The sequence below is a fragment of the Tenrec ecaudatus genome, chromosome 1, assembly GCF_050624435.1.
Source record: "Tenrec ecaudatus isolate mTenEca1 chromosome 1, mTenEca1.hap1, whole genome shotgun sequence".
Lineage (NCBI taxonomy): Eukaryota > Metazoa > Chordata > Mammalia > Afrosoricida > Tenrecidae > Tenrec > Tenrec ecaudatus.
In genome coordinates this window covers 253712250-253735627 of record NC_134530.1, presented here as the reverse complement: position 1 = coordinate 253735627, position 23378 = coordinate 253712250, and the positions used below count along the sequence as shown (strand labels likewise).

The window sequence follows — 23378 nt, the reverse complement described above, 5'->3', positions numbered from 1 at the left end:
TTGAGCGTGTTAACCTTTATTCCATCCAGCATGCCTTATAAACACTGAGGATAAATGTAAAAGAATAGCTACTCAGATTGGGTCTGTAAGTGGTAGGTTTAGTTGTGAATCCAATTCTCATATGAAATCTTCTGCCCAGGGTCTTGGTCTCACCTTGATTGGTAGAAAGATGTTTGGTCCACTGTGGGTTCAGTGTTGGGGGTTTTGCTGCCCTTTTGCCAAGTACTACTACTAGTGAGATCATAGGAATTATGGAAGTTTTAAAAATGTATTAACTCACTAATGTGAGTTTCACTTTTTAAGCAATGCAAGTGTTAGGGTTCTGGGATGGCGTTCCCTGGTTCTTGCTTCTCAACGCTGAAAGAATGCACGTGGCAGAAGCACTTTGGTCATCCAAGTCACTGTTATGAGGGAAAGGGAGGTTTCGGGTAGTACAGTCTCAGAGAGTACGCGTCATCTCTAGAAAGCACACAAGGCCACATGGCAGAGCCAGGGGAGAGCTCGCAACTAAAAGTGGCCATTTCAAGGGAGCGCCAAAAACCATATGGAAAACAGCCAGAGAAGGAACAGAACCAAAGGAGGAACACCACACTGAAAGGGGACGCCAAGACAGAGTGAGCGTGTGAGCCCTGATCCCTGAGAGGGTGCGCGCAGGCCTGGGCACACAGGAGATCCCACCCTGGACCTGCAAGAGAGAGAGGCCTGCCCGCATCTGTGTTGTTTATCCCCTCCTACCCCCACTGGGAAGGGGACATGGTTGAAGGTTTTGGCTGTTCTGAGTTCAGATGCATATAGCTAGTGTGCATGCCCGGGTTGACATCCACCTGCACCTGGGTGGCTTTGTTCTGAGCATGCCCAGCTTGGAGTCTTCCCCATAGGTGTCGAATGCATGCCTGATTTCTTTCCAGCCCCTTTATTGTGGCATGGCCATCTAATTTTTGTTTAGCGTAGGCATTGGTGGAGACAATCCCATTTATCCTTCACCTTCCTATCTTTCACAAAGAGAAAGACAAATTCAAATTAAACACGAAGAGAGTAGAAAGTATGTGGAATCAGGACCCAAAATGACCTAGGCTTGATTCCACTCAGGCAATTAGGAATAGAGGACCATTTGAACCAATGATTCAGTCTCAGGATACCTTTTACCTCATTTGTAAATTGCAGGTATTAATGCTCTACAGGGTATTGTGAAGAATATACCCACTCCTCACTCATAGAGATGGTTAAGTTCTAAAGATTAGGTTGTTGGGCAGGAATCAGTATTATGAAAAGAAATAGAAGATGACTACATCATTGCATAACTGCCAAACCACTGAGAATGATGATCTAGCCAAAATGACATAGGACCTTAACCATCACAGCCAATATGGTCATCTAGCATCTTGGCATTTATCACTGCCAGATGTATGCTGTTAATGTGCAGCATTGTGAGCTCGATCTTTACTACTGTCAGGAATGTACAGTGTCAGATCGTAAGTGAGGAGTAGGTGCAATTAAAATGCATATAACTGATGTATTATTGTGGGAGCCAAATAAATATTACTTCCCTTCTTCAGAATCCATTCTCCAGATATTTATCTGAGCTGAGCATTCATTGCATACCAAGCTCTGGGTTAAGTATCTGGGAGAGGCAGGACCACAGCACTTGTTCACTCCCCAGAATTCTTGTCTCCTCTTCCTTCACTTCCGGAATCTTTATTCTATATCCACTTTAAAAAAAATCATATTATTGGGGACTCATACCATTCTTCTCACAATGTATACATATATCCATTGTGTCAAGCACATTTGTACATTTGTTGCCATCATCATTCTCAAAACATTTACCTTCTACTTGAGCCCTTAATATTGGCTCCTCATTTTCCCCTTCCCTCCCCACTCCCCCTTCCCTCATGAACTCTTCATAAATTATTATTATTTTGTCATATGTTACAGTTTCTGATGTCTCCCCCGCCCACTTCTTTGCTGTTCATCCCCCAGGGAGGAGGCTATAGGTAGATTCTTGTAATCAGTTCCCCCTTTCCACCCCACATTCCCTCCACCCTCCAGGCATTGCCACTCTCACCACTGGTCCTGAAGGGGTCATCTGCCCTGGATTCCCTGTGTTTCCAATTGCTATCTGTACCAATGTACATCCTCTGGTCTAGCCAGATTTGTAAGGTAGATTTGTAAGGTAGAATTGATAGTGAGGGGGGCGGGGAGGAAGCATTTAAGAACTAGAGGAAAGTTATATGTTTCATTGTTGCTACCCTGCACCCTGACTGGCTCATCTCCTCAGTAAGGGGGTGTCCAGTTGCCTACGAATGGGCTTTGAGTCTCTCCACTCTGCACTCACCATAATTTACAATGATATGATTTTTTGTTCTTTGGTGATTGATACCTGAACCCCTCGACAGCTTGTGGTCACACAGGCTGGTGTGCTTCTTCCATGTGGGCTTTGTTGCTTCTCAGCTAGATGGCCGCTTGTTTACTTTTAAGCCTTTAAGACCCCAGATGCTATATCTTTTGATAGCTAGGCACCATCAGCTTTCTTCACCACTTTTGCTTATGTACACATTTGTCTTCAGTGATCATATCGGGAAGGTGGGCACCAACTGATAATGATTTTTTTGTTCTTTGATGTTTGATAAGTGGTCCCTTCTACATCTCGTAGTCACACAGGCTGGTGTGCTTCTTCCATGTGGACTTTGATGCTTCTCAGCTAGGTGGCTGCTTGCTATATCCACTTCTCAAGGAGACCTTAGCACTGTTTAAAATTATGCTCCCTGGAGCCAGTATTCTCCCCATCTCTCCCCTGTTTATTTGATTATTTGCCCCCCCATTGTCTTTAACAAAATGTATAATTATGTATATTTATTTTCTGTTTTCCCAAACTCTTCCTACTCCGTGATACTTTAAATTTGTTCATTGCTTTATCAATCCATGTTTAGAGATAGTAGGCTTTTCATAAGTGTTGATTGAATAAATGAGGCAGTTGATTAATTCAGGTATGTGCCAAGTCAGAAAAAAAAAGAATTTATCTTAAGGACTGTATGAATTTTATGCTGCTGCTGTAACAAGTGATCACAAACTTGGGATCTTAAGCAATATATATTCATTATATTATGGTTTTATATAGTCCAGAAGTCTGAAAGAGGCCTGAAGTCTTGGTGTCAGCAGGAGTGTGTTACTCCTAGAGGATCAGGAGAGATTCCTTTCTTTGCCTTTTCCTGTTTCTAGGGAAGCCCACAGTCCTTGGATAATGGTCTCTTCCTCCAAGGTCAAGGCAAACAACAAGAGGTTGAGTTCTTCTTCCCTGGAACTACCCTGACCTTTTCTTCCACTTCCCTCTCCTACTTTTATAGACCATTGTGATTACACTGGGCTTCAAAAGGATTACATTGGCAATCTGAAATAATCTCTCTAGTTTAAAGTCAGTTTATTAGCAATCTTAATTCCACCCGCATCTGAATTCCTTTTAGCCAAATTCACAGTTCCTGAGGATTAGGATGTGGACATCATTGGGGGTCCATTATTCTACCTATCCTATAGACTAACAAGACCTTTTTTTCCTAGAGCCTAGGATTTGCACTGGTAGCCGTAAAATATAAAATTGAGACATTTGCCTACGAAGGGCCATGTTTGCCAAGGAGCCCTGGTGATACAGTGATTAAGCGCTTTCCTCTAATGGAAAGGTAGGCAGCTTCTACCCACCAGCTGTTCTGCAGGCGGAAGATGTGGCAGTCTGCTTCCATAAAGATTTACAGCCTTGGAAATTCTATAGGGCAGTTCTGTTCTGTCCCACAGGGTCTCTGTGGCAAGTCTTCAACTACACAGTAATATTTCATTCTAACATGTAGACGTTTTCTGGGAAGCAGTGGGGAGTTGCTGCAGATTTCGGAGCAGGAGAATGAGGTCGTAGAATTAAGGCTTTAGGAAGACGAGCTTGGGTTTAAAACAGGTGTTTGAAGGGAGACTGGTATTTACTGCTTTTCCCTCCTCTTCCGGGTCTAGTGGGAGCCTTGGCTCAGGGAGCTCATCCTTGAGCTGCTGGCAGCAAGGTCGGTGGCTCAAACCCAACAGCCACTCCTGAGAGAAGGACGAGGTTGTCTGCAACCAAGGCTACTGCCCTGTAGGGTTACTGTGAGTAGGAATCAACTCAAAGGAAGTGAGTCTGGGGGTTTGTGTCTGGAAAACTAGGGACTTATTTTTAGAACTTCATAAGACTTCATGAAAGAAGTAGAGTGTGCTCATGGTGTAATTTTGTAAACCATCCTATTACATTACACTCGAGGATCCCTGGTAGTATTGTGGTCATGCTGAACTGAAAGATTAGTAGTGCAAACCCACTAGCCACTCCACTAACTAAAGTTGTGGCGTCTACTTCTCTGAAGCTTGCAGCATAGGAAGCCCCGTGGGGCAGCTCGTTGCCATAGGATTGCTACGATTTGAAATTCACTCAGTGGCAATGTTTTTTTAAAATTTTACATATATACACAATGCAATATATATGCATACAAATCCTAAGCTCTGTTACACAGAGAAACGCACACTACACGTTATCTGTACACACCTACTGCTGCTTCTTCCTTTGGGGATCTCTTTTCTATGGTTTCAGTGCCTGCTATCCTCTATTTTCCTGCCCAAGAACACCCATCAGCCACCTCGGCTGACTTTGCAGTTCTCAGTGTTCATTCTATAAGCCTCCTCAGGAACATGTGAGTCTCTAGGGAGATGTGTGTCATTGGTGAAAGCCTACCTTCTCAAAGTTATGAACATTTCTTAAACATAACCAAACTCCTTGAAGAAAGGAGTCACTGGTCCAGGAGATCAGGACCATGGTTATGGGGGACCTCACATCTCTTTGCATAACTTAATTCATGAGGACAAAGTTATGTATCCTAACTTGGGTGAGTGGCAGCTGGAGTCTATAGAGCTCTGGAGGGGCTGTCACAGAGCAACCATTGGTCTCTCTCTCCCCCACCCACCTTCCTGCCAGGAGGCAACAATAATGAAAATCAAGAGACAGATGAAACAAGGTATCCCAGGGACTAATGGGCCTCGCTGTCATCAGTATCCAGAAGTTCTAGATAATGCCCGTCTGCCGTTACCCACTGCTCGGAAAAGGATCGCATTAGAAGGTCCTGGTTAGGATGGGAGAAAAATGTGGAACAAAATGGAGCAGCTGGTGGTTTTGAACTGCTGTCCTTGTGGGTAGCAGCCCAGCACATAACCCAGTACCCCACCAGGGCTCCTCGCATGTGGCTACGATCTATCCTACTGGACAATACCGCTTCAAAGAGCCAGGACCGTAGTGAGCATGCTAAAGAGACTACAGGGATGTGTGTGAGAAGCAGAATATATACTAACAGGAATCTTAATTGTTTGGTATCAAGCCCACCTGTGTTTAAACTTGGTTCCAAGCTAGTGAATTTGGGCACGTCACTTAATCTCCTTGAGTCTCAGTTTTGTCATCTACAAATGGGATGTGATTAGTAGTGTGTCAGAGAGCAAGGTGGTGAGAGCCCCTGACCTGGAAGAAAAGAGTATTTCACCACTGACATTGTTTAAAATTCTTGTTGTATGGTGACGAAAAAAAATCATAGCAACATTTTGTTGGTTTTAAATTCTCTTTAGACAGTGTACCCTCGTACTGCCTGACCCAGTATGCGTTACTCCCACTCCTCACCCATATTAGCCTACTGGGGTTAGAGAGGCCCACATAGATCTCAGAGAGTTATTGTAAATTAAAAATGTAACAATATTAATAAAACCCTTTGTGCTATGCTGGGTCCATGGTTTATAGTCACTGTTCACCAAATATTGACTATGATAGAGTGGCAAATAGACAGTATAAGTAAGTAAGGGCCTACTTACTAAACAGGGCAGTAGACATTTAGTAAATGGGAACCATACTCCTGTTTTTTATAACTGGTTCGCGGGTATGTAGTTATAACGGTGCTATTTGTTTTACCTAGCCTAATTTTGATTCAGTTCCATATGTACTCAAGTATTATCTGTAGATCTCTTAAAAATAATTCTATCCTCATATTTTTTGTGTAATAGTTTATTTGATATATTACTCATGTGCAATAAAGGGCACAATTCAATCATTTCAATATATCCACCAAGTTGAAAAGCTAGCATTACAGTCAGTTTTAGAACATTTTCATTATTCCAAAAAGAAACCTCCCATCCATTAGCAGTCACTGCCCAGTTTTGTCACTTAGCATCATGTTTTCCATTTGCATCAACATTGTAGCATGTATCAGTACTTATTTTACTCTGGGCTCTCTAGGGAAGCAAAGCCAGTGATATATATATGAGGACAAAGTTATGTATCCTAACTTGGGTGAGTGGCAGCTGAGAGAGAGAGAGATAGATATATATAGATATATATAGATATATATATAGATATATAGATGTATAAGTGGCTCACACAGAAGTGGTTAAGTCCAATTTGCTTCAAGTCATTGGATTGGATGTTAAGGTGGAGGCTTTTCCTGACTCATGTAGCTCCCAGAACTGACAAACCAGGAAACAGGAAGAGGAACCAGAAAGCAGTCAGACCATAAGCTGGTGGAGGGAGAGGTGGATGAATCTAAGGTCAGCAAGTCAGGCTCATGGATTTTCCTGACTTATGTAGTTTCTGAGGTTGGTGAACCAAGAAGCAGGAAGATAGACCAAGCAGTAAGTCCAGGTCATGACTGTGAAATCGAATGAATCCAAGGTTAACAGTTTCCCCAATTGCAGGCACTATAACAAGTTTATAGGCCAGATACAGGATCCCTACAAGCAAAAATAGAAAAAGTCTTCCCATAGAGTCTGCTTAAATGGGAGTAGGCCACACCCCTAGGGAAATTTTCTTTCCATTGCAGTAGGGCTTTGGCCTGAGAAAGTAGGATGCCCTCCCCTCTAACCCTCTTACAACTCTTTTGCTGTTCCTAGCAAATTCCATGATGGAGCTCTTGACATTATATTAGATCCTCTCACAGGTTAGGTCCCCACTGCCAAACGAAGAGAATCTTGGCCCAGCCAAGTTGACCCCAACCCTAATGATCACTGTACTTCCTCCTTTTCTTAGAAAGTAATATCGCATTGTATGTGCACACCACATTTCATCTGTTCCTCAGTTGATGGGTGTACAAGATTCTGATTTGGGCTATTATGAGTAATGCCAGGAAGATTTCTGAGCAGTTTTAGTGTGGCCATGTTGTGATTTCTCTGGGGGATGTACGTAGGAGTGAAGTTGTTGGGTGCACTGAGTGCTGATTGTAGCCTTTTACGGCACCGCCAGACTGTTGCTCAAAGCCCCTGCCCGAGGTCCCGGGTTCTCTGCACCCTGGCTGCACTAGCCGCCATCCCAGCGGGTGTGAAGCTGTAGCTCATTGGGGTTTTACTTACATGTGGGGGATATTAATGAAGATGTGTATCTGTCCATGTGCTTTTGACCATTTGTATGTCTTCTTCAGGGAAACATCTATTGATATCCTTTGCTCCTGCTTAAATTGAATTATTTGTCGGTTCTGTCTTTTCATGTGGGCCCCAAAAGGATGCTGACATGCTAACTGGCGATGAAGAAGTGTGGAAGGAAGTTCAAGAGTCCTTGAAAAAAATTGAAGAACTGAAGGCACAGTGGAGTATCCTTTTACCCACGGATGAAGTTGAGCTGTTGGGATTGTTGCGTGTTGCTTTGAACCTGGTAATAATGAGGCCAACTCCCATCGGTTCTCTCCAAGAACCAATGATCTTCAATCTGTTTAATACTCACAAACTCTATCCCTGACCCTAGTCAATCATTTTGGTAATGGCTACAGAGGTGTTTAACAATATCAGCATCCATACTTCACCACCATTAGATAACTTGTGGTTCAGCAATACTAGGACAATACATATTAGTCTCTTCATATATAGATGACAGCAGAGTCCTGGATTTCCTTCTTCCTTAAATACTTTAGTTTCTAGGAAAGAATCGTTTAGAATCTTTATGTCATCAGAGTATATTATGATTCATTGACCTTCAGATCCAGAAACTTCATGTTAAGTCATTCTGAACTACAATAGCCTAGGGATCACTGCACAAAAATTAAAAATGTGGTGTCATCAATGAGAACCATGATGGGTCAAAGTTCAGAGTAAGGAGAGACTGTTAATGATGGAGGGCATCTTGTCAGGTTCCACTGCTGTTACATTTTGTGAAAGGGATTCTGAGTTCCCGAGAAATAGGGCTTGGACTGGGAGGGACGTCACCCCAGATCATGTGAGCAGGAATGTGGTGAAGGGAAATTACAAGGAGAAGAAAGAGATCAACGTCACTGAAAATGATTAGAAAACATTAGTCTTTAGTGAATTATAAGAAAAGCTACAGATGTGGTTTCTAACTTATAGACAAGGTCCTTTAAATAACATAATGAACAGGAGAAGTAGTTATGTAAATGTTTCTGTTTTTAATGAGTGAAATATCCCAGTGGGTTTGTTAGCAATCCTGGTAAGGAATCTAGAATGAGTTACTATTGGGATGGAAAAGAAAGCTGAGGCCATTGAGATGATATGTGGATTCTCCAATAGCAAATGAATTCATAGATTCATGTTGAACCATACGCCTCTTTTGGGTAAAGTTTGTATTGAGATTTCAGACCTATCCCCACCCCACCCCCACCCCCAGCACACACACACACACACACTCACTCACTCACTCACTCACTGCCCATCAAGTCAATGCCAACTTTTAGGGACCCTTTGGACAGGGTAGAACCGCCTCTGAGGGTTTCTGAAACTGTAACAATTTATGGGAATAGAAAGGCCAGTCTTTCTGCCTGGGAGCAGCTGGGGGTTTCGAACTGCAAACCTGTGGCTTCGAGGCCAATGTGTAACCCCTATGGCACCAGTACTCCATTTTCCCTAAATATTCCATAAACATTTGCTAAATGCTAGCATGATCAAATGTCTTGCTGAACAGTTGAGTAGTTATGCTGAAGAAAATTATGCTACTTGGATCACTGTCACCCTAGAGGACTCTGTTCTCATCTCAGCCCCCTTCCACTTTGATTCAGTGCCTCGCCGAAGGCAGACAGCCCCTACCTCCTCTCTCGCTGCCATCGGGTTGATGCCAAGTCCCAGTGCCCCTAGAGCACGGGCTTCCCTAATTTCCGGTGGTGTGCAGAGGAGAAGGAAAGCAGAGGGGGCATGAGCAGATCAAGTTCTCCAAAGATTTTAGTAAGTTTGAGTGCTGCTTCAGCTGAAAGGATATTTTTCAAATCTTCAATTTGAGTCAAAAAGTTGAACTGCATAAATATGCACAAAAATTAGCCATAGAACATGTGAACTGATTTTGGAGTTCACATAAAAAGAAAAATATAATACTATTTGAGTATGATATGGTCTCCTTACAAAGACTACTGTGATTTGGAGCTTCATTAATAGAAATATGGAATACAGGTTGAGAGGTGAAACTATTGATCTATACAAAAATGTTCTATTCCGTTTGAGGGAGAACATATTAAGAGGGATGCAGAAAAATTCAAATAGACTTTGAGGAATGGACCAGGATCAAAGGGGAATGAGAAAGCCTTTCTTCAGACAGGATGGGAAAAATAACCAAAACCTCAACTGCCAGCAAGTCGATGCAGACTCATAGTGACCCTCCAAGACAGGCTAGAACTGCCACTGTGAGTTTCCGAGACCGTAACTTTTTATGGGAGTAGAAAGCCCCATCTTTCTCCCATAGAGCTGGCTGGTGGTTTCAAACTGCTGACAATACAGTTAGCAACCCAAATATAACCATTCTGCCACTAGGTCTCCTAGGATTGGATGGAGATCCTGGAAGCAGGATCAGACTCAGCAAGAAGTAGACTCTTGAAGCAAGAGGGCAATGTTCATGGGGCTATAGATTTTTATGCTAATGAACAGCATCCTTGTTTTGCATGGTCCTAAGCAACTGAATTAGGGTCTGTGGATGACACAGCTGCAGTTCCATCTAAATGTGTTAGTCCAGGTTGACTAGAGAAACAAATTCATAGATAATCATATGTGTGTAATAGAGAACTTTATATCAAAGAGTAATTATATATTAGGAAAACACCCCAGCCCAGTCCAGATCAAGTCCATAAGTGCAATATTAGCCCATATGTCCAATACCAATCTATAAGTCCCTCTTCAGACTCATACAACACATGCAATGACACCAAATGCAGGGAGATCACAGGCCAGTGGATGGAAAGCCTTGTGGATCCAGTGGCAGTGAAAGCATCTCAATGGTAGAAGCAGCTAAGCACTGGAGTGGGTCTCCACGTGGCTCATGGCTCCTCCAGCTCCACGGCTCTGGCTCCATCAGGCTTTTCATCAGAATTGTTCGTCCTACCTCCATGGATAACACAGGAGTTCCCAGAATCCTCTAGAGAAGGCCATGCCCTCACAGAGGTCTCATTGGCTATGACCTGATTGACAGACTAGACTCCACCCCTTCGCAAGTTGACAGATCATGGAACTGCCACACTCAATCAGTTTTACTGAAAACTGACTTTCTGGCCTGGGACCTTTCCAGCCACTGGGGATCTACTGATTATGATGGCAGAGACCTCTATGCCCAGCTCTCACACATAGCAGGGTTGATAAGCCAGTCAATATGTCTTTTGGTCAAGATCTCTATTGTAGTGGCATCAAAGGAAAGATCACCGCCTTCAGGAGGTTAGAGATGGTTTCACAGAGGAGGGAAATTTTAGTCATGTCAAGGCGGATCAGTAGTTCACTGGGCCAACCAAATGAGGGACAGAGCCATAGAGAAAAGGACTGTGGCGGAGCCTAGAATGTGAAATATGAGCAGCAGGGTGTGGAGAAATCAGACCAGGAGTTCAGTAGGGGAGGCCTCCAGGGCCTGCATGGGAGATGAGGCTGTATAGGGAAACGTGTCCTGGGCAAGCATTTTCCACAGAAGAGTAATACAATTCAGTGTGGAAAGGCCACCAACCTAGCAGCCTTTGAGCCTCACAGAATCGATTCCTTCTCATGGGCATTTAATTTGCTCCCTTTCTCTCTTCCCCTAATCCTTTCACGGCCATTTGAAAGTCCGTAATTCAGGGAGGGGGAACAGAGTACCTCTGCCCTATCCTTAGGTACCCTAGTCTCTGCCCAGGCCCAGGGCTCAAGCCCCCACCGGAACGGACCGACTCGGAGTCCACGGCAAGCAAACGCCAGTGACTAAATCTCTCAGCAAATAACTGCCGACATCAGCTTTGGGGAAAAGCCTCTTAGTAAAATTAATCAATTTTTTTGCTCACTGGGGTGTTTTACAGGAAAGGGTTTACCTTGTTTGCCAGGAGCGAGTTGCCAGTGTGAGGGTGGGAAGTTGGCCTGCAGTCCCCTCCAGCTGGCTGGGGATAAAGTGGATGTGTTCCTGTGAGTGGCCGCGGAGCGTCACATCTGCTTTTGACTCCAAGGCTTGTCCCCTCAGGCTCTTCAAAGGGAGCTGGGGCATCTCCACATGGCAAGGCGAATAGCAGGGAAGGTCAAACAGCACAATGTTAAAGTAAGGCACACAGGCTTGCTGCCAACAGGTGTGGCTTTGCAGAAGAGCCAGCCATTCCTCCTGCCAGTTTGTCAGATCTCTGATTCTGAAGCCCAAAGCCATACAGGTTAGCTGAGCAGCCTGCTACCAATCCGGCCAGTATCTGAAATGTGCCCCCTCAGTCTTTGGAGCATGCATTTAGCTTCTGGAAGACAGCTAACTACTCATACATGGTAGACGCCTGCAAAAGAAAAATGACCAGCTTACCGATCTTCAATAACTACATAGTTTTCAGGTTCACCGTCAACTTCCTAGAGACAGGACTCATATTAAAAGTACACGGTTAATACAAGTTCTTTGTTGCCATCAAGTTGATCCAAGAGTCCCGGTGGCCTATACAGCAGAACACAATGCTGCTGGTACCTGCGCCTCCGTTATCATTGTTGCGTGCTTGACTTTGCTGTGTGGCCAATGTGTTTTTTGAGTCCCTCCCAACCTATTGAGCTCATCCCCTTGCACTGCGTTGGACAACTATTTTATTGTGAGCCATAAGGTTTGCACTGGCTGATTTTTATTTATTACTTTTAAAGATCATCTTATGGGGAGCTCTTACAGCTTGTAGAACAATCTGTACATGCGTGTTGTAAAGCACATTTGCAGATGTGTTGCCATCATCCTTTTCTAAACATTTACTTTCTACTTGAGTACTTGGCATCAGCTCCTCTTTTTTTCCCTTCCTCCCCACCTCCCACACTCATGACCCCTTGAGAAATGATGAATTATTATTATTATTTTCATATCTTACATTGACCGCTGTCTCCTTTCACCCATGTTTCTGTGGTTCGTACCCCCTGGGGTGGGGTAAGTGTCTATCATTGCATTCAGTCCCCCCTTCCTCCCCTCCTTCCCCCACCTTCCCCTTCCCCTCTTGATATCACCACTCCCAGTTCTGTGCCTAGGGGTTTATCTGAGCTGGATTCTGTGTGTCGTGAGCTCTTATCTGTACCTGTGCACATGCTCTGGTCTAGCCTGCAGTGAAAGGCAGGACCGAGGGCATGATAGTGGGAGGTGAGAAGCCTCAAGGAACCAGAGGAATATTGTGTGTTTCATCAGTGCTATACTGCACCCAGGTTGACTCATTCCTTTCTTGTGACCCTTCTGTGAAGGGATGTCACATTGTCTACAGATGGGTTTTGGGTCTCTGCTCTGATCCCCCTTGTTCTCAACAATATGGTTTTTTTTGGGGGGTGGGTTTGGCTGATTTTAGAAGTAGGTCTCTGGCCTTTCTTCCTAATCTGCCAGAGTCTGGAAGTTCTGCTGAGACCCACCCACCACGGGTGACCCTGAAATAGTTTGGAATAGTGGCCACAGAGCTCCCCGCTTCGTAGCCACATGTCACCCACCACAGTACAGTACCCTGGGTGCAATGTATAGGAAATGGGATATAAAGGGCCCTTACAGGTGTATGATGCTCGAAATTCTCACCAAGGAAGTCATGCCTTTGGGTGAGGTATTCTGCCCCTCTGCTGACAGGAAACACATCTCCTGTGAGGATTAATAAAGATATATTATTCTTCACTTACTCAGTTGGTTTGATTCACAGACTCAGTGATGAGCTATGTTCACTGAGGTTTGGGAAACTGTACCCTAGAGGTCTGGACGCTGCGTGATGTCGGTTTTTCCAGGGGCAGGGAGAGAAGAGTGTTACACTCTATCGCAGGTTGTCTGTCTAGGTGGTGCCACTAGATCAGGCCATGGATGAAGAAGAGGTCGGGGGATGAAGGGTCAGATGAGAAACTGGGTTCCGTGTAGGAGTGGAGAGGAGTGCGAGATGGCAGGAGTTTGATTACAATGTTCCTTAAGCCTACTCATGCGAAAGTCTCTTAAAGAAGAGAGCATACCACACTATGCTAAGGTTATCCCAAATCAACAGAAACTCCTATGAGAATGATAAGCAAACCCTACTGGAAATTCAAGTCAAGACAGGGAAGGGGCATGTATATCTCAGACATTTCTCTTCGTGGGTAAACCACCTGGACCAACCTTCTATCGGAAAAAAAAAAAACACACTTAACAATACTTACGTAGAACCCAAAGGGTTGTATTCTGTTCCTGATTGGTCACTTTTGACCTAGGTTCCATTCAGCCCTAGGTGACCCAGGCCATGTGCTATAGACCACGGGGATTTTAGACTCTGTCTTTTCTAGGAGCTCAACATCCTTCATTGGCCAAGCCAGAAAGATTGGATGTGGAAATCCCACTAATTAAACTGGACTTTACCTCAAACTTACCTATAGCAGATTTAAGGACATGACATACTCCCTTGGACCGGAGGTTGGAGCTGCCTGGTGTGAGAAGAGATCACTGCTCTCCCGGAGGTTATGGAATTGGTGATTGTTGGACGTTGGTTGGTAGGTCTTGCTTTGAGGGCACCCAGTAAATGGTGTTCTACAATTATTAAACTAAAGAGGAAGAACCCACTCTTACATCTTAAACTGAAAGAACTAAAGAAGGAAAAAAGAGAACTAAAGAAAAAAGTCAAGCCTCAAGTTACAATATTGGAAGATTTTGTGGGTAAAATTTTGAATGATGTATGAAGCATCAAAAGAAGATAGAAAGAGTACACAGAGTCACTGTACCAAAAAGAAGTAGGTGACATACAACCATTTCAAGAGGTAGCATATCAGCAAGAACCAATGGTGCTGAAGGAAGAAGGTCAAGATGCATTGAAAGCATTACCAAAAACAAGATGCCAGGAATTGATGGAATACACAATGAAATATTTCAACAAGCTGATGAAACACTGGATGCACCTCCCTCATCTATGCCAAGAAATTTATAAGATAGATACTTGGCCAACTGACTGGAAGAGTCCACATTTGTAACTCATTCCAAATTAAGGTGACCCAGCAGTATGCACAAACTATTTAATATTATTGGCATCACATGCAAGATAAATTTTGCTGAAGATCTTCAGATATAAAGGCAACAGTACTTTGACAGGGAACTGCCAGAGGTTCAAACTGGATTCAGAAGAGGATGTGTAACAAGAGATAACATTGCTGATGCCAGATGGATCTTGGCTCAAAGCAGAGACTACCAGAAAGAGGTTTCCTTGTGGTTCATTGACTGTGCAAAGGCATTCAACTGTGTGGATCGTAACAAACTATGGAGCATTTTCAGAAGAATGGGAATTCCAAAACACTTGATCGAGCTTATGAGGAAGCTGTATATGGATCAAGAGTCCATTGTGTGAACAGAACAAGAGAATACTACATGGTTTAACATCTGAAAAGATGTGCATCCAGGTTGTGTCATCTGACTATACTTATTCAATCTGTACACTCAGCACATAATTAGAGAATCCTGGGTATCTGAAGAACACAGCATCTGGGTTAATCTTTGATATGCAAACAACACAATTGTGCTCGCTGAAAGTGAGGAGGACATGAATTACTTGCTGATGAAGATTGAAGATTGCAGCCTTCTATAGATTACAACTCAATGTAAAGAAACCAAACTCCTTGTAATTGGATCAATGGATAGCACCATGATAAACAGACAAAAGATTGAAGCTGTCAAGGATTTCATCTTAATTGGATCCACAATCAATGCTCATGGAAGCAGCAGTAAAAAGATCGAACAATTGCATTGGGTGAGTCTGCTGTTCCAGATGCCTTTAAAAGTGTTGAATCACCTCTGACCATAGTCTAGGGATGAGAATAGCCTTGTTATCAGATAGAGACCATTGAAAAGTAATTTATAGCAGATATAGTTAGGTTAAAATGTAACACTTTACAATATGGTTTCCTTTTTGATTCATTTTAAAGTTTTCAGTTTTTAATGTTTTCTTCTTTCTTTTCTAGTGAGGTTTTCCTGGGCTTTGCCATTGTTGTTGGTTTTTTGTTTGTTTGTTTGCTTTCTTGCTTTCTGTTGGCTCGGTATGATTTTTTGTATAGGTAATTGAGGAAAGGTAAATCTATACAGACTGTAACTGGATTAATAATTACTAAAGGGCATAGCAGTTATGTAATCGACTGTCAATTTGAGAGGATTAAGAGTGAAGGGGTGGAGTCTAGTCTGTCAATGAGGTCATAGTCAATGAGGCCTCTCTGTGGGTCTTCTCCTGAGGATCCTGGGAACCTCTGGTATTCCTCCTTGGAGACAGGAGACACTTTCTCTTTCGGCTCACTCCCTGGAGCTGATGGCAACCACAGCCTGGAGCTGGAGAAGTCACATGGAGACCCCTGCCAGCGCTGAGATGCTTACAATGCTACTGGATCCACAAGACTTCCCACCCACTGGCCTGTAATCCTCCTGCATTCAGCGTCATTACATGTGTTTCCGGAGTCTGAAGAGGACTTTATAGATTGGTATCAGACATATGAACTTTTCAATTTCCCTTGTATATGAGGCTCTTTCCTATACACATGAGTCTCCCTATATTTATTTCTCTAGTCAACCCAAACTAGCATACAGGGGAAGTTGGGGGAAATGGGGAGCTTACCCTTCCCATAACCCTAGTCCCCTGCCTCTAAGACAGTGGTTCTCAACTTTCCTCATGCCATGACCCTTTAATACAGTTCCTCATATTGTGGTGACCCTAGCCCCCAACCATAAAATAATTTTCGTTGCTACTTCATAACTATAATTTTGCTACTGTTATGAATCTGATGACATATGTGAAAGGGTCATCTGACCACCCAAAGGGGTCACGACCTACAGGTTGAGAACCGCTGAAGAGAACCATGAGTGTCAGGTATAAAATGCGGGGCATCCCTGAGGGCCCGTAAGATTAAGTCACTGACTCGTGTTCATCAGAAATGCAGTGTTGCCAAGAAGTGGATAGGAGGTTTTCTTTTGGCTCTTTTTGAAACACCATTTCCCTGTGTTCAGTTGATCTGCATAAACCATATTCTTTGTGTGTGGGGGGGGGGTGGTTAAAAGAAGAATATTTTAACCTTTGATTAAGCGTAGGTTTGGATCACTCTTGCTTTAAAACTGTAGGCATGAGACTCAGCAAACACGGATGTCTTCGCATTGCCTCTCCCATTGCATGTGTGTTGTTTGTGTGTATATTACACACAAGATTCAATTCATGCCTAAGATCCCAATGGCACAAGCATGAGCTCCTCCTTTTTATAAAGGAATCTCTCTAAAACTTCAATTTCATATCAGGTTTGAAATAAGTTAGCAGATTCCGTACTTTCTGACTGAGTGAATTTCATCTTTCATCCAGTTTAATACACAGCTGCATTTACTTCATGGCTAAGTTTGAACAAAGAAGGGTCTTTGGAGAATGGAATCCCCCAATGTGCAGGCCCACTTAGAAGATGCGTTGTTGGTGTCAACAGAATTGCCTTAGCCGAGATGCCACTTACGTGCTTTTGTTCCTCAAATGTGTTTTCCGGAAGCTCATCTGTGCAGATAATGGTGCTTCCCGCACCCCCACCCCACTGTGCCTGGGAGCTCCTCAGCCTTTGAGAGACTCTCCTTCGTGCTTGTGTTTTTCTTGATGAAGACAATGACTCCTTAACTGAGGTTAATCAGAGTGGGAACAGGTCCTGGCAGCATGCCAGTCAATTGTAAGCAGCAACTCGGCGCGGCTCCCCGACATCAACATCTACCAGCTGAAGGTGCTCGACTGCGCCCTGGACGCTTGCATCCACCTTGGCCTGTGGGAGGAGGCGCTGGGCTATGGCATCCGGACCATGGAGCCGTACAGGTAAGTTCTGGGAGAAGGATCGGGTCAAGGTGAAGAATGCCGTCAAGAAGTCGCGTTGCTTACTACGTCATGTCGAGTGTTACCGGCTGCTTCTCAATTGGCAGGTAAAACCAAACCTTGCTTTGTTGGTTCATTTATGCAGTCATTCATCATTTGTAAAGTTCCTTCTGCGCGCCGAGCACTAGGCGTGTGCTGAGACTAATGAGGTGCTGTCTCGGTGTGGAGCGGATGATTACAATGCCGTGCGGCTGGCAGTGATGCAGGGTGGGAGCTAGGAGGGGAGCACAGGGCCCAGACCTCAGGAGCCTGTGCCATTGGCCTCTGCTGTTCTCGGTGGGCATGGGCAGATGTGGGGCAACCTACCATGAGTCAGTGCTTTCTGATTCCCTGGCTGCTTTCCAATGAGCCCTTTGCCCTTATAAGCCACCTTATGAGCCAGACACTTGGGCACCTCTCATTTCTTCAGACAAGGAGTTTCTGGGAATGAATAGTTTCTTCACTGGCCTCAGGTCCTCCAGACCAATGGGGGCTTTGTCCTTAGATGTTCTTGTAAGCCAGGAACTGGGGAATGGAGGAGGGCTGTGTTGAAGCCTAAGGCTGAGAGTTCAGTCCTGAGACCCTGATTGGCAATGGGCTACGAACATAAGTTTGGAAGTGGAGACTGATGTCAGTTCGTGGGAAGGAGTACAGAGACCTACATGCCATACACTGAGTTGAACAAGCTCAATCTGCCCCCACAGAACAAATTCACTGCTAGAGAGGTGCCCTGAAAGTGTGCATGTGGGGTGTGTGTGTGCATGTGCGTGCCCATGCCCACATTATAGATATGTCCCTGGAGAGCAGGCGCACCATTCTGTAGACCACACCAGCATGATGCTGACCTCAAGAGGTTAAGCAGAAGGCGAATCCAGATCCAGCCCAGTGCAACATGGGAGAACAGGCAGAAGGGTGGCTTTATGTGAATGAAGAAACCAGAGCCCAGGTTATTACCTGTTCCCACTTGAGTAAGAGCCTCAGGATACAGCTGGGCGGAGCCGGCACCAGGGACAACATGACAAGAGCAGAAGGGAATCCAGAGTCTGATTGATCAGACAAAAATAGGAAACCAAAAGTGAGGCACTTGGTAAGGAAGCCAGACCTGGCCCAGAGGCACAGAGGAACCAGACAGTGGCAAAGGCCCTGGAAGCCAAGTGAATGGCACAGATTCACAAGCCAGCCATGGCACCACGGTGACCCCAAGGGTGTTTCCAGAACTTCTGTAGGTGGTTTCTGCACTGCCTTGTGGGTGAACAGCTTTGGCATCTAGACTGTGAGTCAGCTTTAATCTAACTTTGAAGGGGTTGCCTTGAGGGCTTGGACTGCAGACTTTCCCATGATCAGTAAAATGTCTATTCCGTATGATGAATCTTGTGGGTTCTCAGGAAATTTGAATTGAATACAAAGAGATAAGGCTTCATTCTGTGAACGTCGGTGTTGTAAGGAGAGGCAGGCCCTGGTGGCTATTACCTCTCTGAACTCCTGGGTGTGGTCTCAGGAAGCCAGACCAGAGGCTGCTGGATGAATGGATGGACTCCTGCCAGGAGGTGCAGACTGAGAAAGTCTTCCTTCCGCCAGGCTCCCTGCAGCCCCAGCCAGCCCAACTCTGCAGGCTAGCACCTGAGGTACCCTGACTCTTCCTGTTCAGCCTCCCCTTCCAACATGCAGGTGACCTGCTAGGCCTGAGCTGAAGCACAGAGCTTCAAAGTGATCCATCGCTTCCAGCAGAAGGTCACACACCTTCTGCATGTAATTTTGAATCCTCTTTCCCACAACTCCAGCATGGCTTTTCTGATGGCCTCTGTTACCAGCAAACCAGTTGCCACTTAATTGATTCCAATGCCTGTCAACTCCTGTGGGTCAGAGTACAATTGTGCTCCATAGGGTTTCCAATGGCTGATTTTTCTAAATTACTTATCCCTTAATCAACCAACAGTTGCTTACTGTATTAGTCTGGGTACGTTAGAGAAACAAATCTATTGAAACTTGTGTATAAGAGAGAGCTTTATATAACAGTTAGTGCACATCAAGAAAACATCCCAACCCAGTGCTGCCCAAGCCCACCAGTCGAACATTAACCCATATGTTTGGGACCAATCCACGAAGTCCTCCTCCCATCTCACAAAACAGACATAATGATGCCAACTGCAGGAGGAAAGCCGAATCAGTGAATGTGTAAGCACCTCAGCGCTGGCAGGGGTCTCCACATGGCTGCTCCAGTACCCTGTGCTGCATCAGGGTAGGTTCCATGAAGCTTCTCCTCAGGGATGTCTTGCAAGAAGTGAGCCTTGCCAGCTGAAGCAGGGAACTGGTTAAGGCAGCTGCACCCTGGTCCGACCATCAGAAAGCAAGAGACCCGAGAGCTTGAAAGGCGAGGCCCACTGAGCCATTTATCTCTCTGCCATTCAATTAACCCCACGTGTTTATCAGCCAGGTTGGCACAATAAACTAATTACCGCATTTACCCAACTTAAACTTGCATCAGATAAAAAGACCTTTCTTATACGTGTAATCAAGTCTACCTGAATACACCCCATATTATTTGGGATACATTTGGTTATATTTTCCTGGTGATGGCAGTCATAATTTCTCTGTAACTGCACACTCCATTCGTCTTGCTGGTGAGCAGGCCCTGAGCCGCCCTGGAGCCTCGCTTCCTGGGAACTTGTTAAGGACTTACTCTGCAGTGTTCTGAATTTCAAGAAATCCACCCTGTATCAACCCACTGCAAATGAGTGAGAGCTGAGCCTTTTGCTCCCCAAGTTGCCGTAGCTAGAGGGCTATCCATAATCCAGAGCCAATCGCGTTCAGAGAAATGGGAGGAGCGGATGCTATCAGACTTCGCCTTTTTCCCCTTCATCTCAGGTGATAATGTCAACAAAGAGATGTGTCCAAATGAGGCAGGTGCGCTCCACGCCCTTGGCCCTTCTAGAATGTGAAGGGGAGCCGGTGGCTGAGCAGTGCTTCTCACCGCTCCCATGTGCACCGAGCCGTCCCCGGCCCACGCCCTAAGTGGGCTTTGTGCTCACAGTTCCCAAGGACACAGGCAGTTCGCTAGACTTGAGTTACCAAGAGGTGACTGGATTGCCATCTGCTGTAACAGTTTTACAAGGTTAATACACTGTTAGCAACACCTCGATGGAGGTCACCTGTCAAGTTTCTGGTGGCGATTTTATTACTTCTGACCTTGGCTACATTTGAACTGCTGACCGTAGAAAGTACCTGCGTTTGACATGTTCTTCAGCTCACTGCATGGCGCTCAGCTCCCCTCTTCCTAGTTTTATTTCTATTCATGAGAACCAAGTCCCTTTGACAAGACAGGACGATGCCAGGTTCTTGGTGGTTCATCAAACAAATTGGATGTTGTTTGCAGACAACAGAATGTAGCCTCTTTCATGTCCTCGCTGTGTTCCTTCTGAGAATCTCTATGCACAGGCCGGGTGAGGTCTCCCAAGTCGCATGCCCTGGGGCAATGCAGACGCCAAGCAGAGTGAAAACACCGTCAGACTGGTTCACGGCTGTCCTTCGTCAGATCTGAACCAGTGGGAAAAGTTCTTTTGTTTATTGGTAGATGGGAACTTGGGTTTCATTTTCCTGTTAAAGATTTTCTCACAGATCATTGTGGATTTCTCAGACTAACCCTGGAGGGTTGAGCCAGCCAATAATGTCACAGCACCACGACCACCTATCCACCCCCACCCCCCACCCAAAGAGAGAAAGCAACAGCACAAATCCAAAAGTGTACATAAATTATTTTGAATTATATGGAAAAAGTGTTTTTTTCCCCTAGGAACTAGAACGTTATAGAGCGATATGGGGGCGTGGTAAGGTTTGCAGGGGTAAGTTGAGCACAGTCGCCCGATACTGCCGGGTGCCCGGCCACTTAACCACCAGGCTTCTTCACGAGAACTCACAACTCAAACCCGCTGCCGTCGATCAGTGCTGAACGGCAGGGCGAACATTACACTCGTCTCTCAGACTCTGTCACACTCCCTGCAGGTGACCGCTGCTGGTTCGGTCCTGAAGTTTTCTGTGGGTGAGAGGCTGGTCGAAATAGACCCCAAAGGCTCACAGGGTGCAGTGTTAGTCTGATGCCATAGAGTGAGCAAGAGAACTGACAGCAAATAAGTCTTCTCCCCATGTTCCAGCATCTCACAGACATATACACGGAGAGTCCACGCACAACACATGATGCCATCTAAAAGCGGAAACAAACACCAAGCCCTTCCACTTCTCTCTCTCTCTCTCTGGTTTTACTGATTTTTCAAATTTTAATAAATCGTTTTATTAGGGACTCTTTCAGCTGTGATAACAATTCATATATCAATTGCATCCCGCACATTTGTACATAGGTTGCCATCATCATTTCCAAAACTTTTTCTTTCTAATTGAGCCATTTGTTTCAGCATTTCTTTTCTCCCTTCCTCCCCCGCCCTCCCACCCTCCTGAACCCTTGATCGTTTGTGAATTATTTTTATTTCATATCCTACACCGTCCGCTGTTCACTTCTTTCTCTTTCTCCCTTCTGCCTTTCACCTTCTAGTCCTTCTCACAGAGTTCTGTCTTTTCAGGGAACAAACTGGGTCCCCATTTTGTTCTTCTAAATACGATGTGGAGGGATATCAGGGAGAGGATGAGGATGAGGAAGAGGAAGCCATGGGTTCTCCCTGGTGGACAGAGTGAAGATAAACATGGGCTCACATCCTATTCCATGTTCGGGAGTTTGATTTCTTCACTTTACTGTGGACATTGGTCCAGATCAGCTCCTGTATGTCTGTCTACCTCATTCTTTTGAACAGATACATATGTTCCATCTCATGAATGTACCATACACTTTAAATTAGTACCATTTGTTCCCATACATGTCTTCTATGTCAAACAGCTCTACATTTAATGCCCCTGCACTTGTATCTTGGTGTACTTGTGTCTCTGAATCCATATGATAAATGCCACAAATTTCAGCTTGCTGTACCAAAAGTCATGTTTATTTTAAATCTGGATAACTGTTGGCAAATGGTACTCCTCCCTCCCCTCCAACGTAGGACCCTTTCTCCAAGAGAGTGTGGGGACATGTAATACTGATTTGTATCACATCTCATCTGAGTTCACGTGAAGTATATGAGTTCTTTCTTGCATCGTGTAGGATTGGATTTGTTGGTATGGACTTTGCTGTCCATAAATGAAATTTTTGTACCGGTGTCAATGGCGTGTGTGTGGGTTACGTGGGAAAGATTGGACGAACAAGGATGACAAAGGGCTTGAATGTTTATGCAGTGGAACTTCACTGGCTGAAGTTCACTGTGCTGGGCCCAGGGAAGCAGGAGAGGACATGGAATCGTTCCTCCGGGAGAAAAATGTTGATGGGGCAAGATGCCAGCTCAGATGGATGTGAGAATAGAATGGATGGGGGATGGCGGGAAGAGCAGGCAGTAATTTGTGTACCTGACATGGTCATGAGTCAGATGTGTCTAACTCAGAAATGGCCAGTAACTGCACAACAGCTACATCAGCTTTTGTTGTGTTGCTATTTTTTTTATTTAAAAAAGCACCTTTCCCTCAGAAGATTTGGCAGGTAACATTAAGATAATGTAAAGTTTCACCACAGTAGTAATTTCTTTTTTTTTTAATCATTTTATTAGGGGCTCATACAATTCTTATCACAATCCACACATACATCAATTGTGTAAAGCACATTTGTACATTCGTTACCCTCATAATTCTCAAAACATTTCCTCTCCACTTAAGCCCCTGGCATCATGTCCTCATTTTTTCCCCTCCCTCCCGACTCCTTTCTCCCTCATGAACCCTTGGTAATTTATAAATTATTATTTTGTCATATCTTGCTCTGTCCCAAGAGTCCCTTCACCCATTTTTCTGTTGTCTGTCCCCCAGGGCGGAGGTCACATGTAGATCCTTGAAATCGGTTCCCCCTTTCCAACCCACCTTCCCTATGCCCTCCCAGTATCACCACTCACACCACTTATCCTGAGGGGATCATCCGCCCTAGTTTCCCTGTGTTTCCAGATCCCATCTGTACCAGTGTACATCCTCTGGTCTAGCCAGACTTGCAAGGTAGGATTCGGATCATGACAGTGGAGGGGGGCGGGGGTCATTTAGGAACTAGAGGAAAGTTGT

General features: G+C 44.8%; 1 protein-coding gene across 2 annotated transcripts in view; it reads left to right on the top strand.

The window, feature by feature from the left end:
• SMYD3 (SET and MYND domain containing 3) overlaps positions 1 to 23378 on the top strand; it is a 769033-nt gene that overhangs the window by 640226 nt on the left and 105429 nt on the right. For both annotated transcript variants that reach the window (XM_075540594.1, XM_075540595.1), the window contains 2 exons: positions 7532 to 7619; positions 17033 to 17207. In XM_075540594.1, coding sequence (XP_075396709.1) covers positions 7532 to 7619; positions 17033 to 17207 — 263 coding nt within the window. The remainder of the gene's footprint in view (positions 1 to 7531; positions 7620 to 17032; positions 17208 to 23378) is intronic.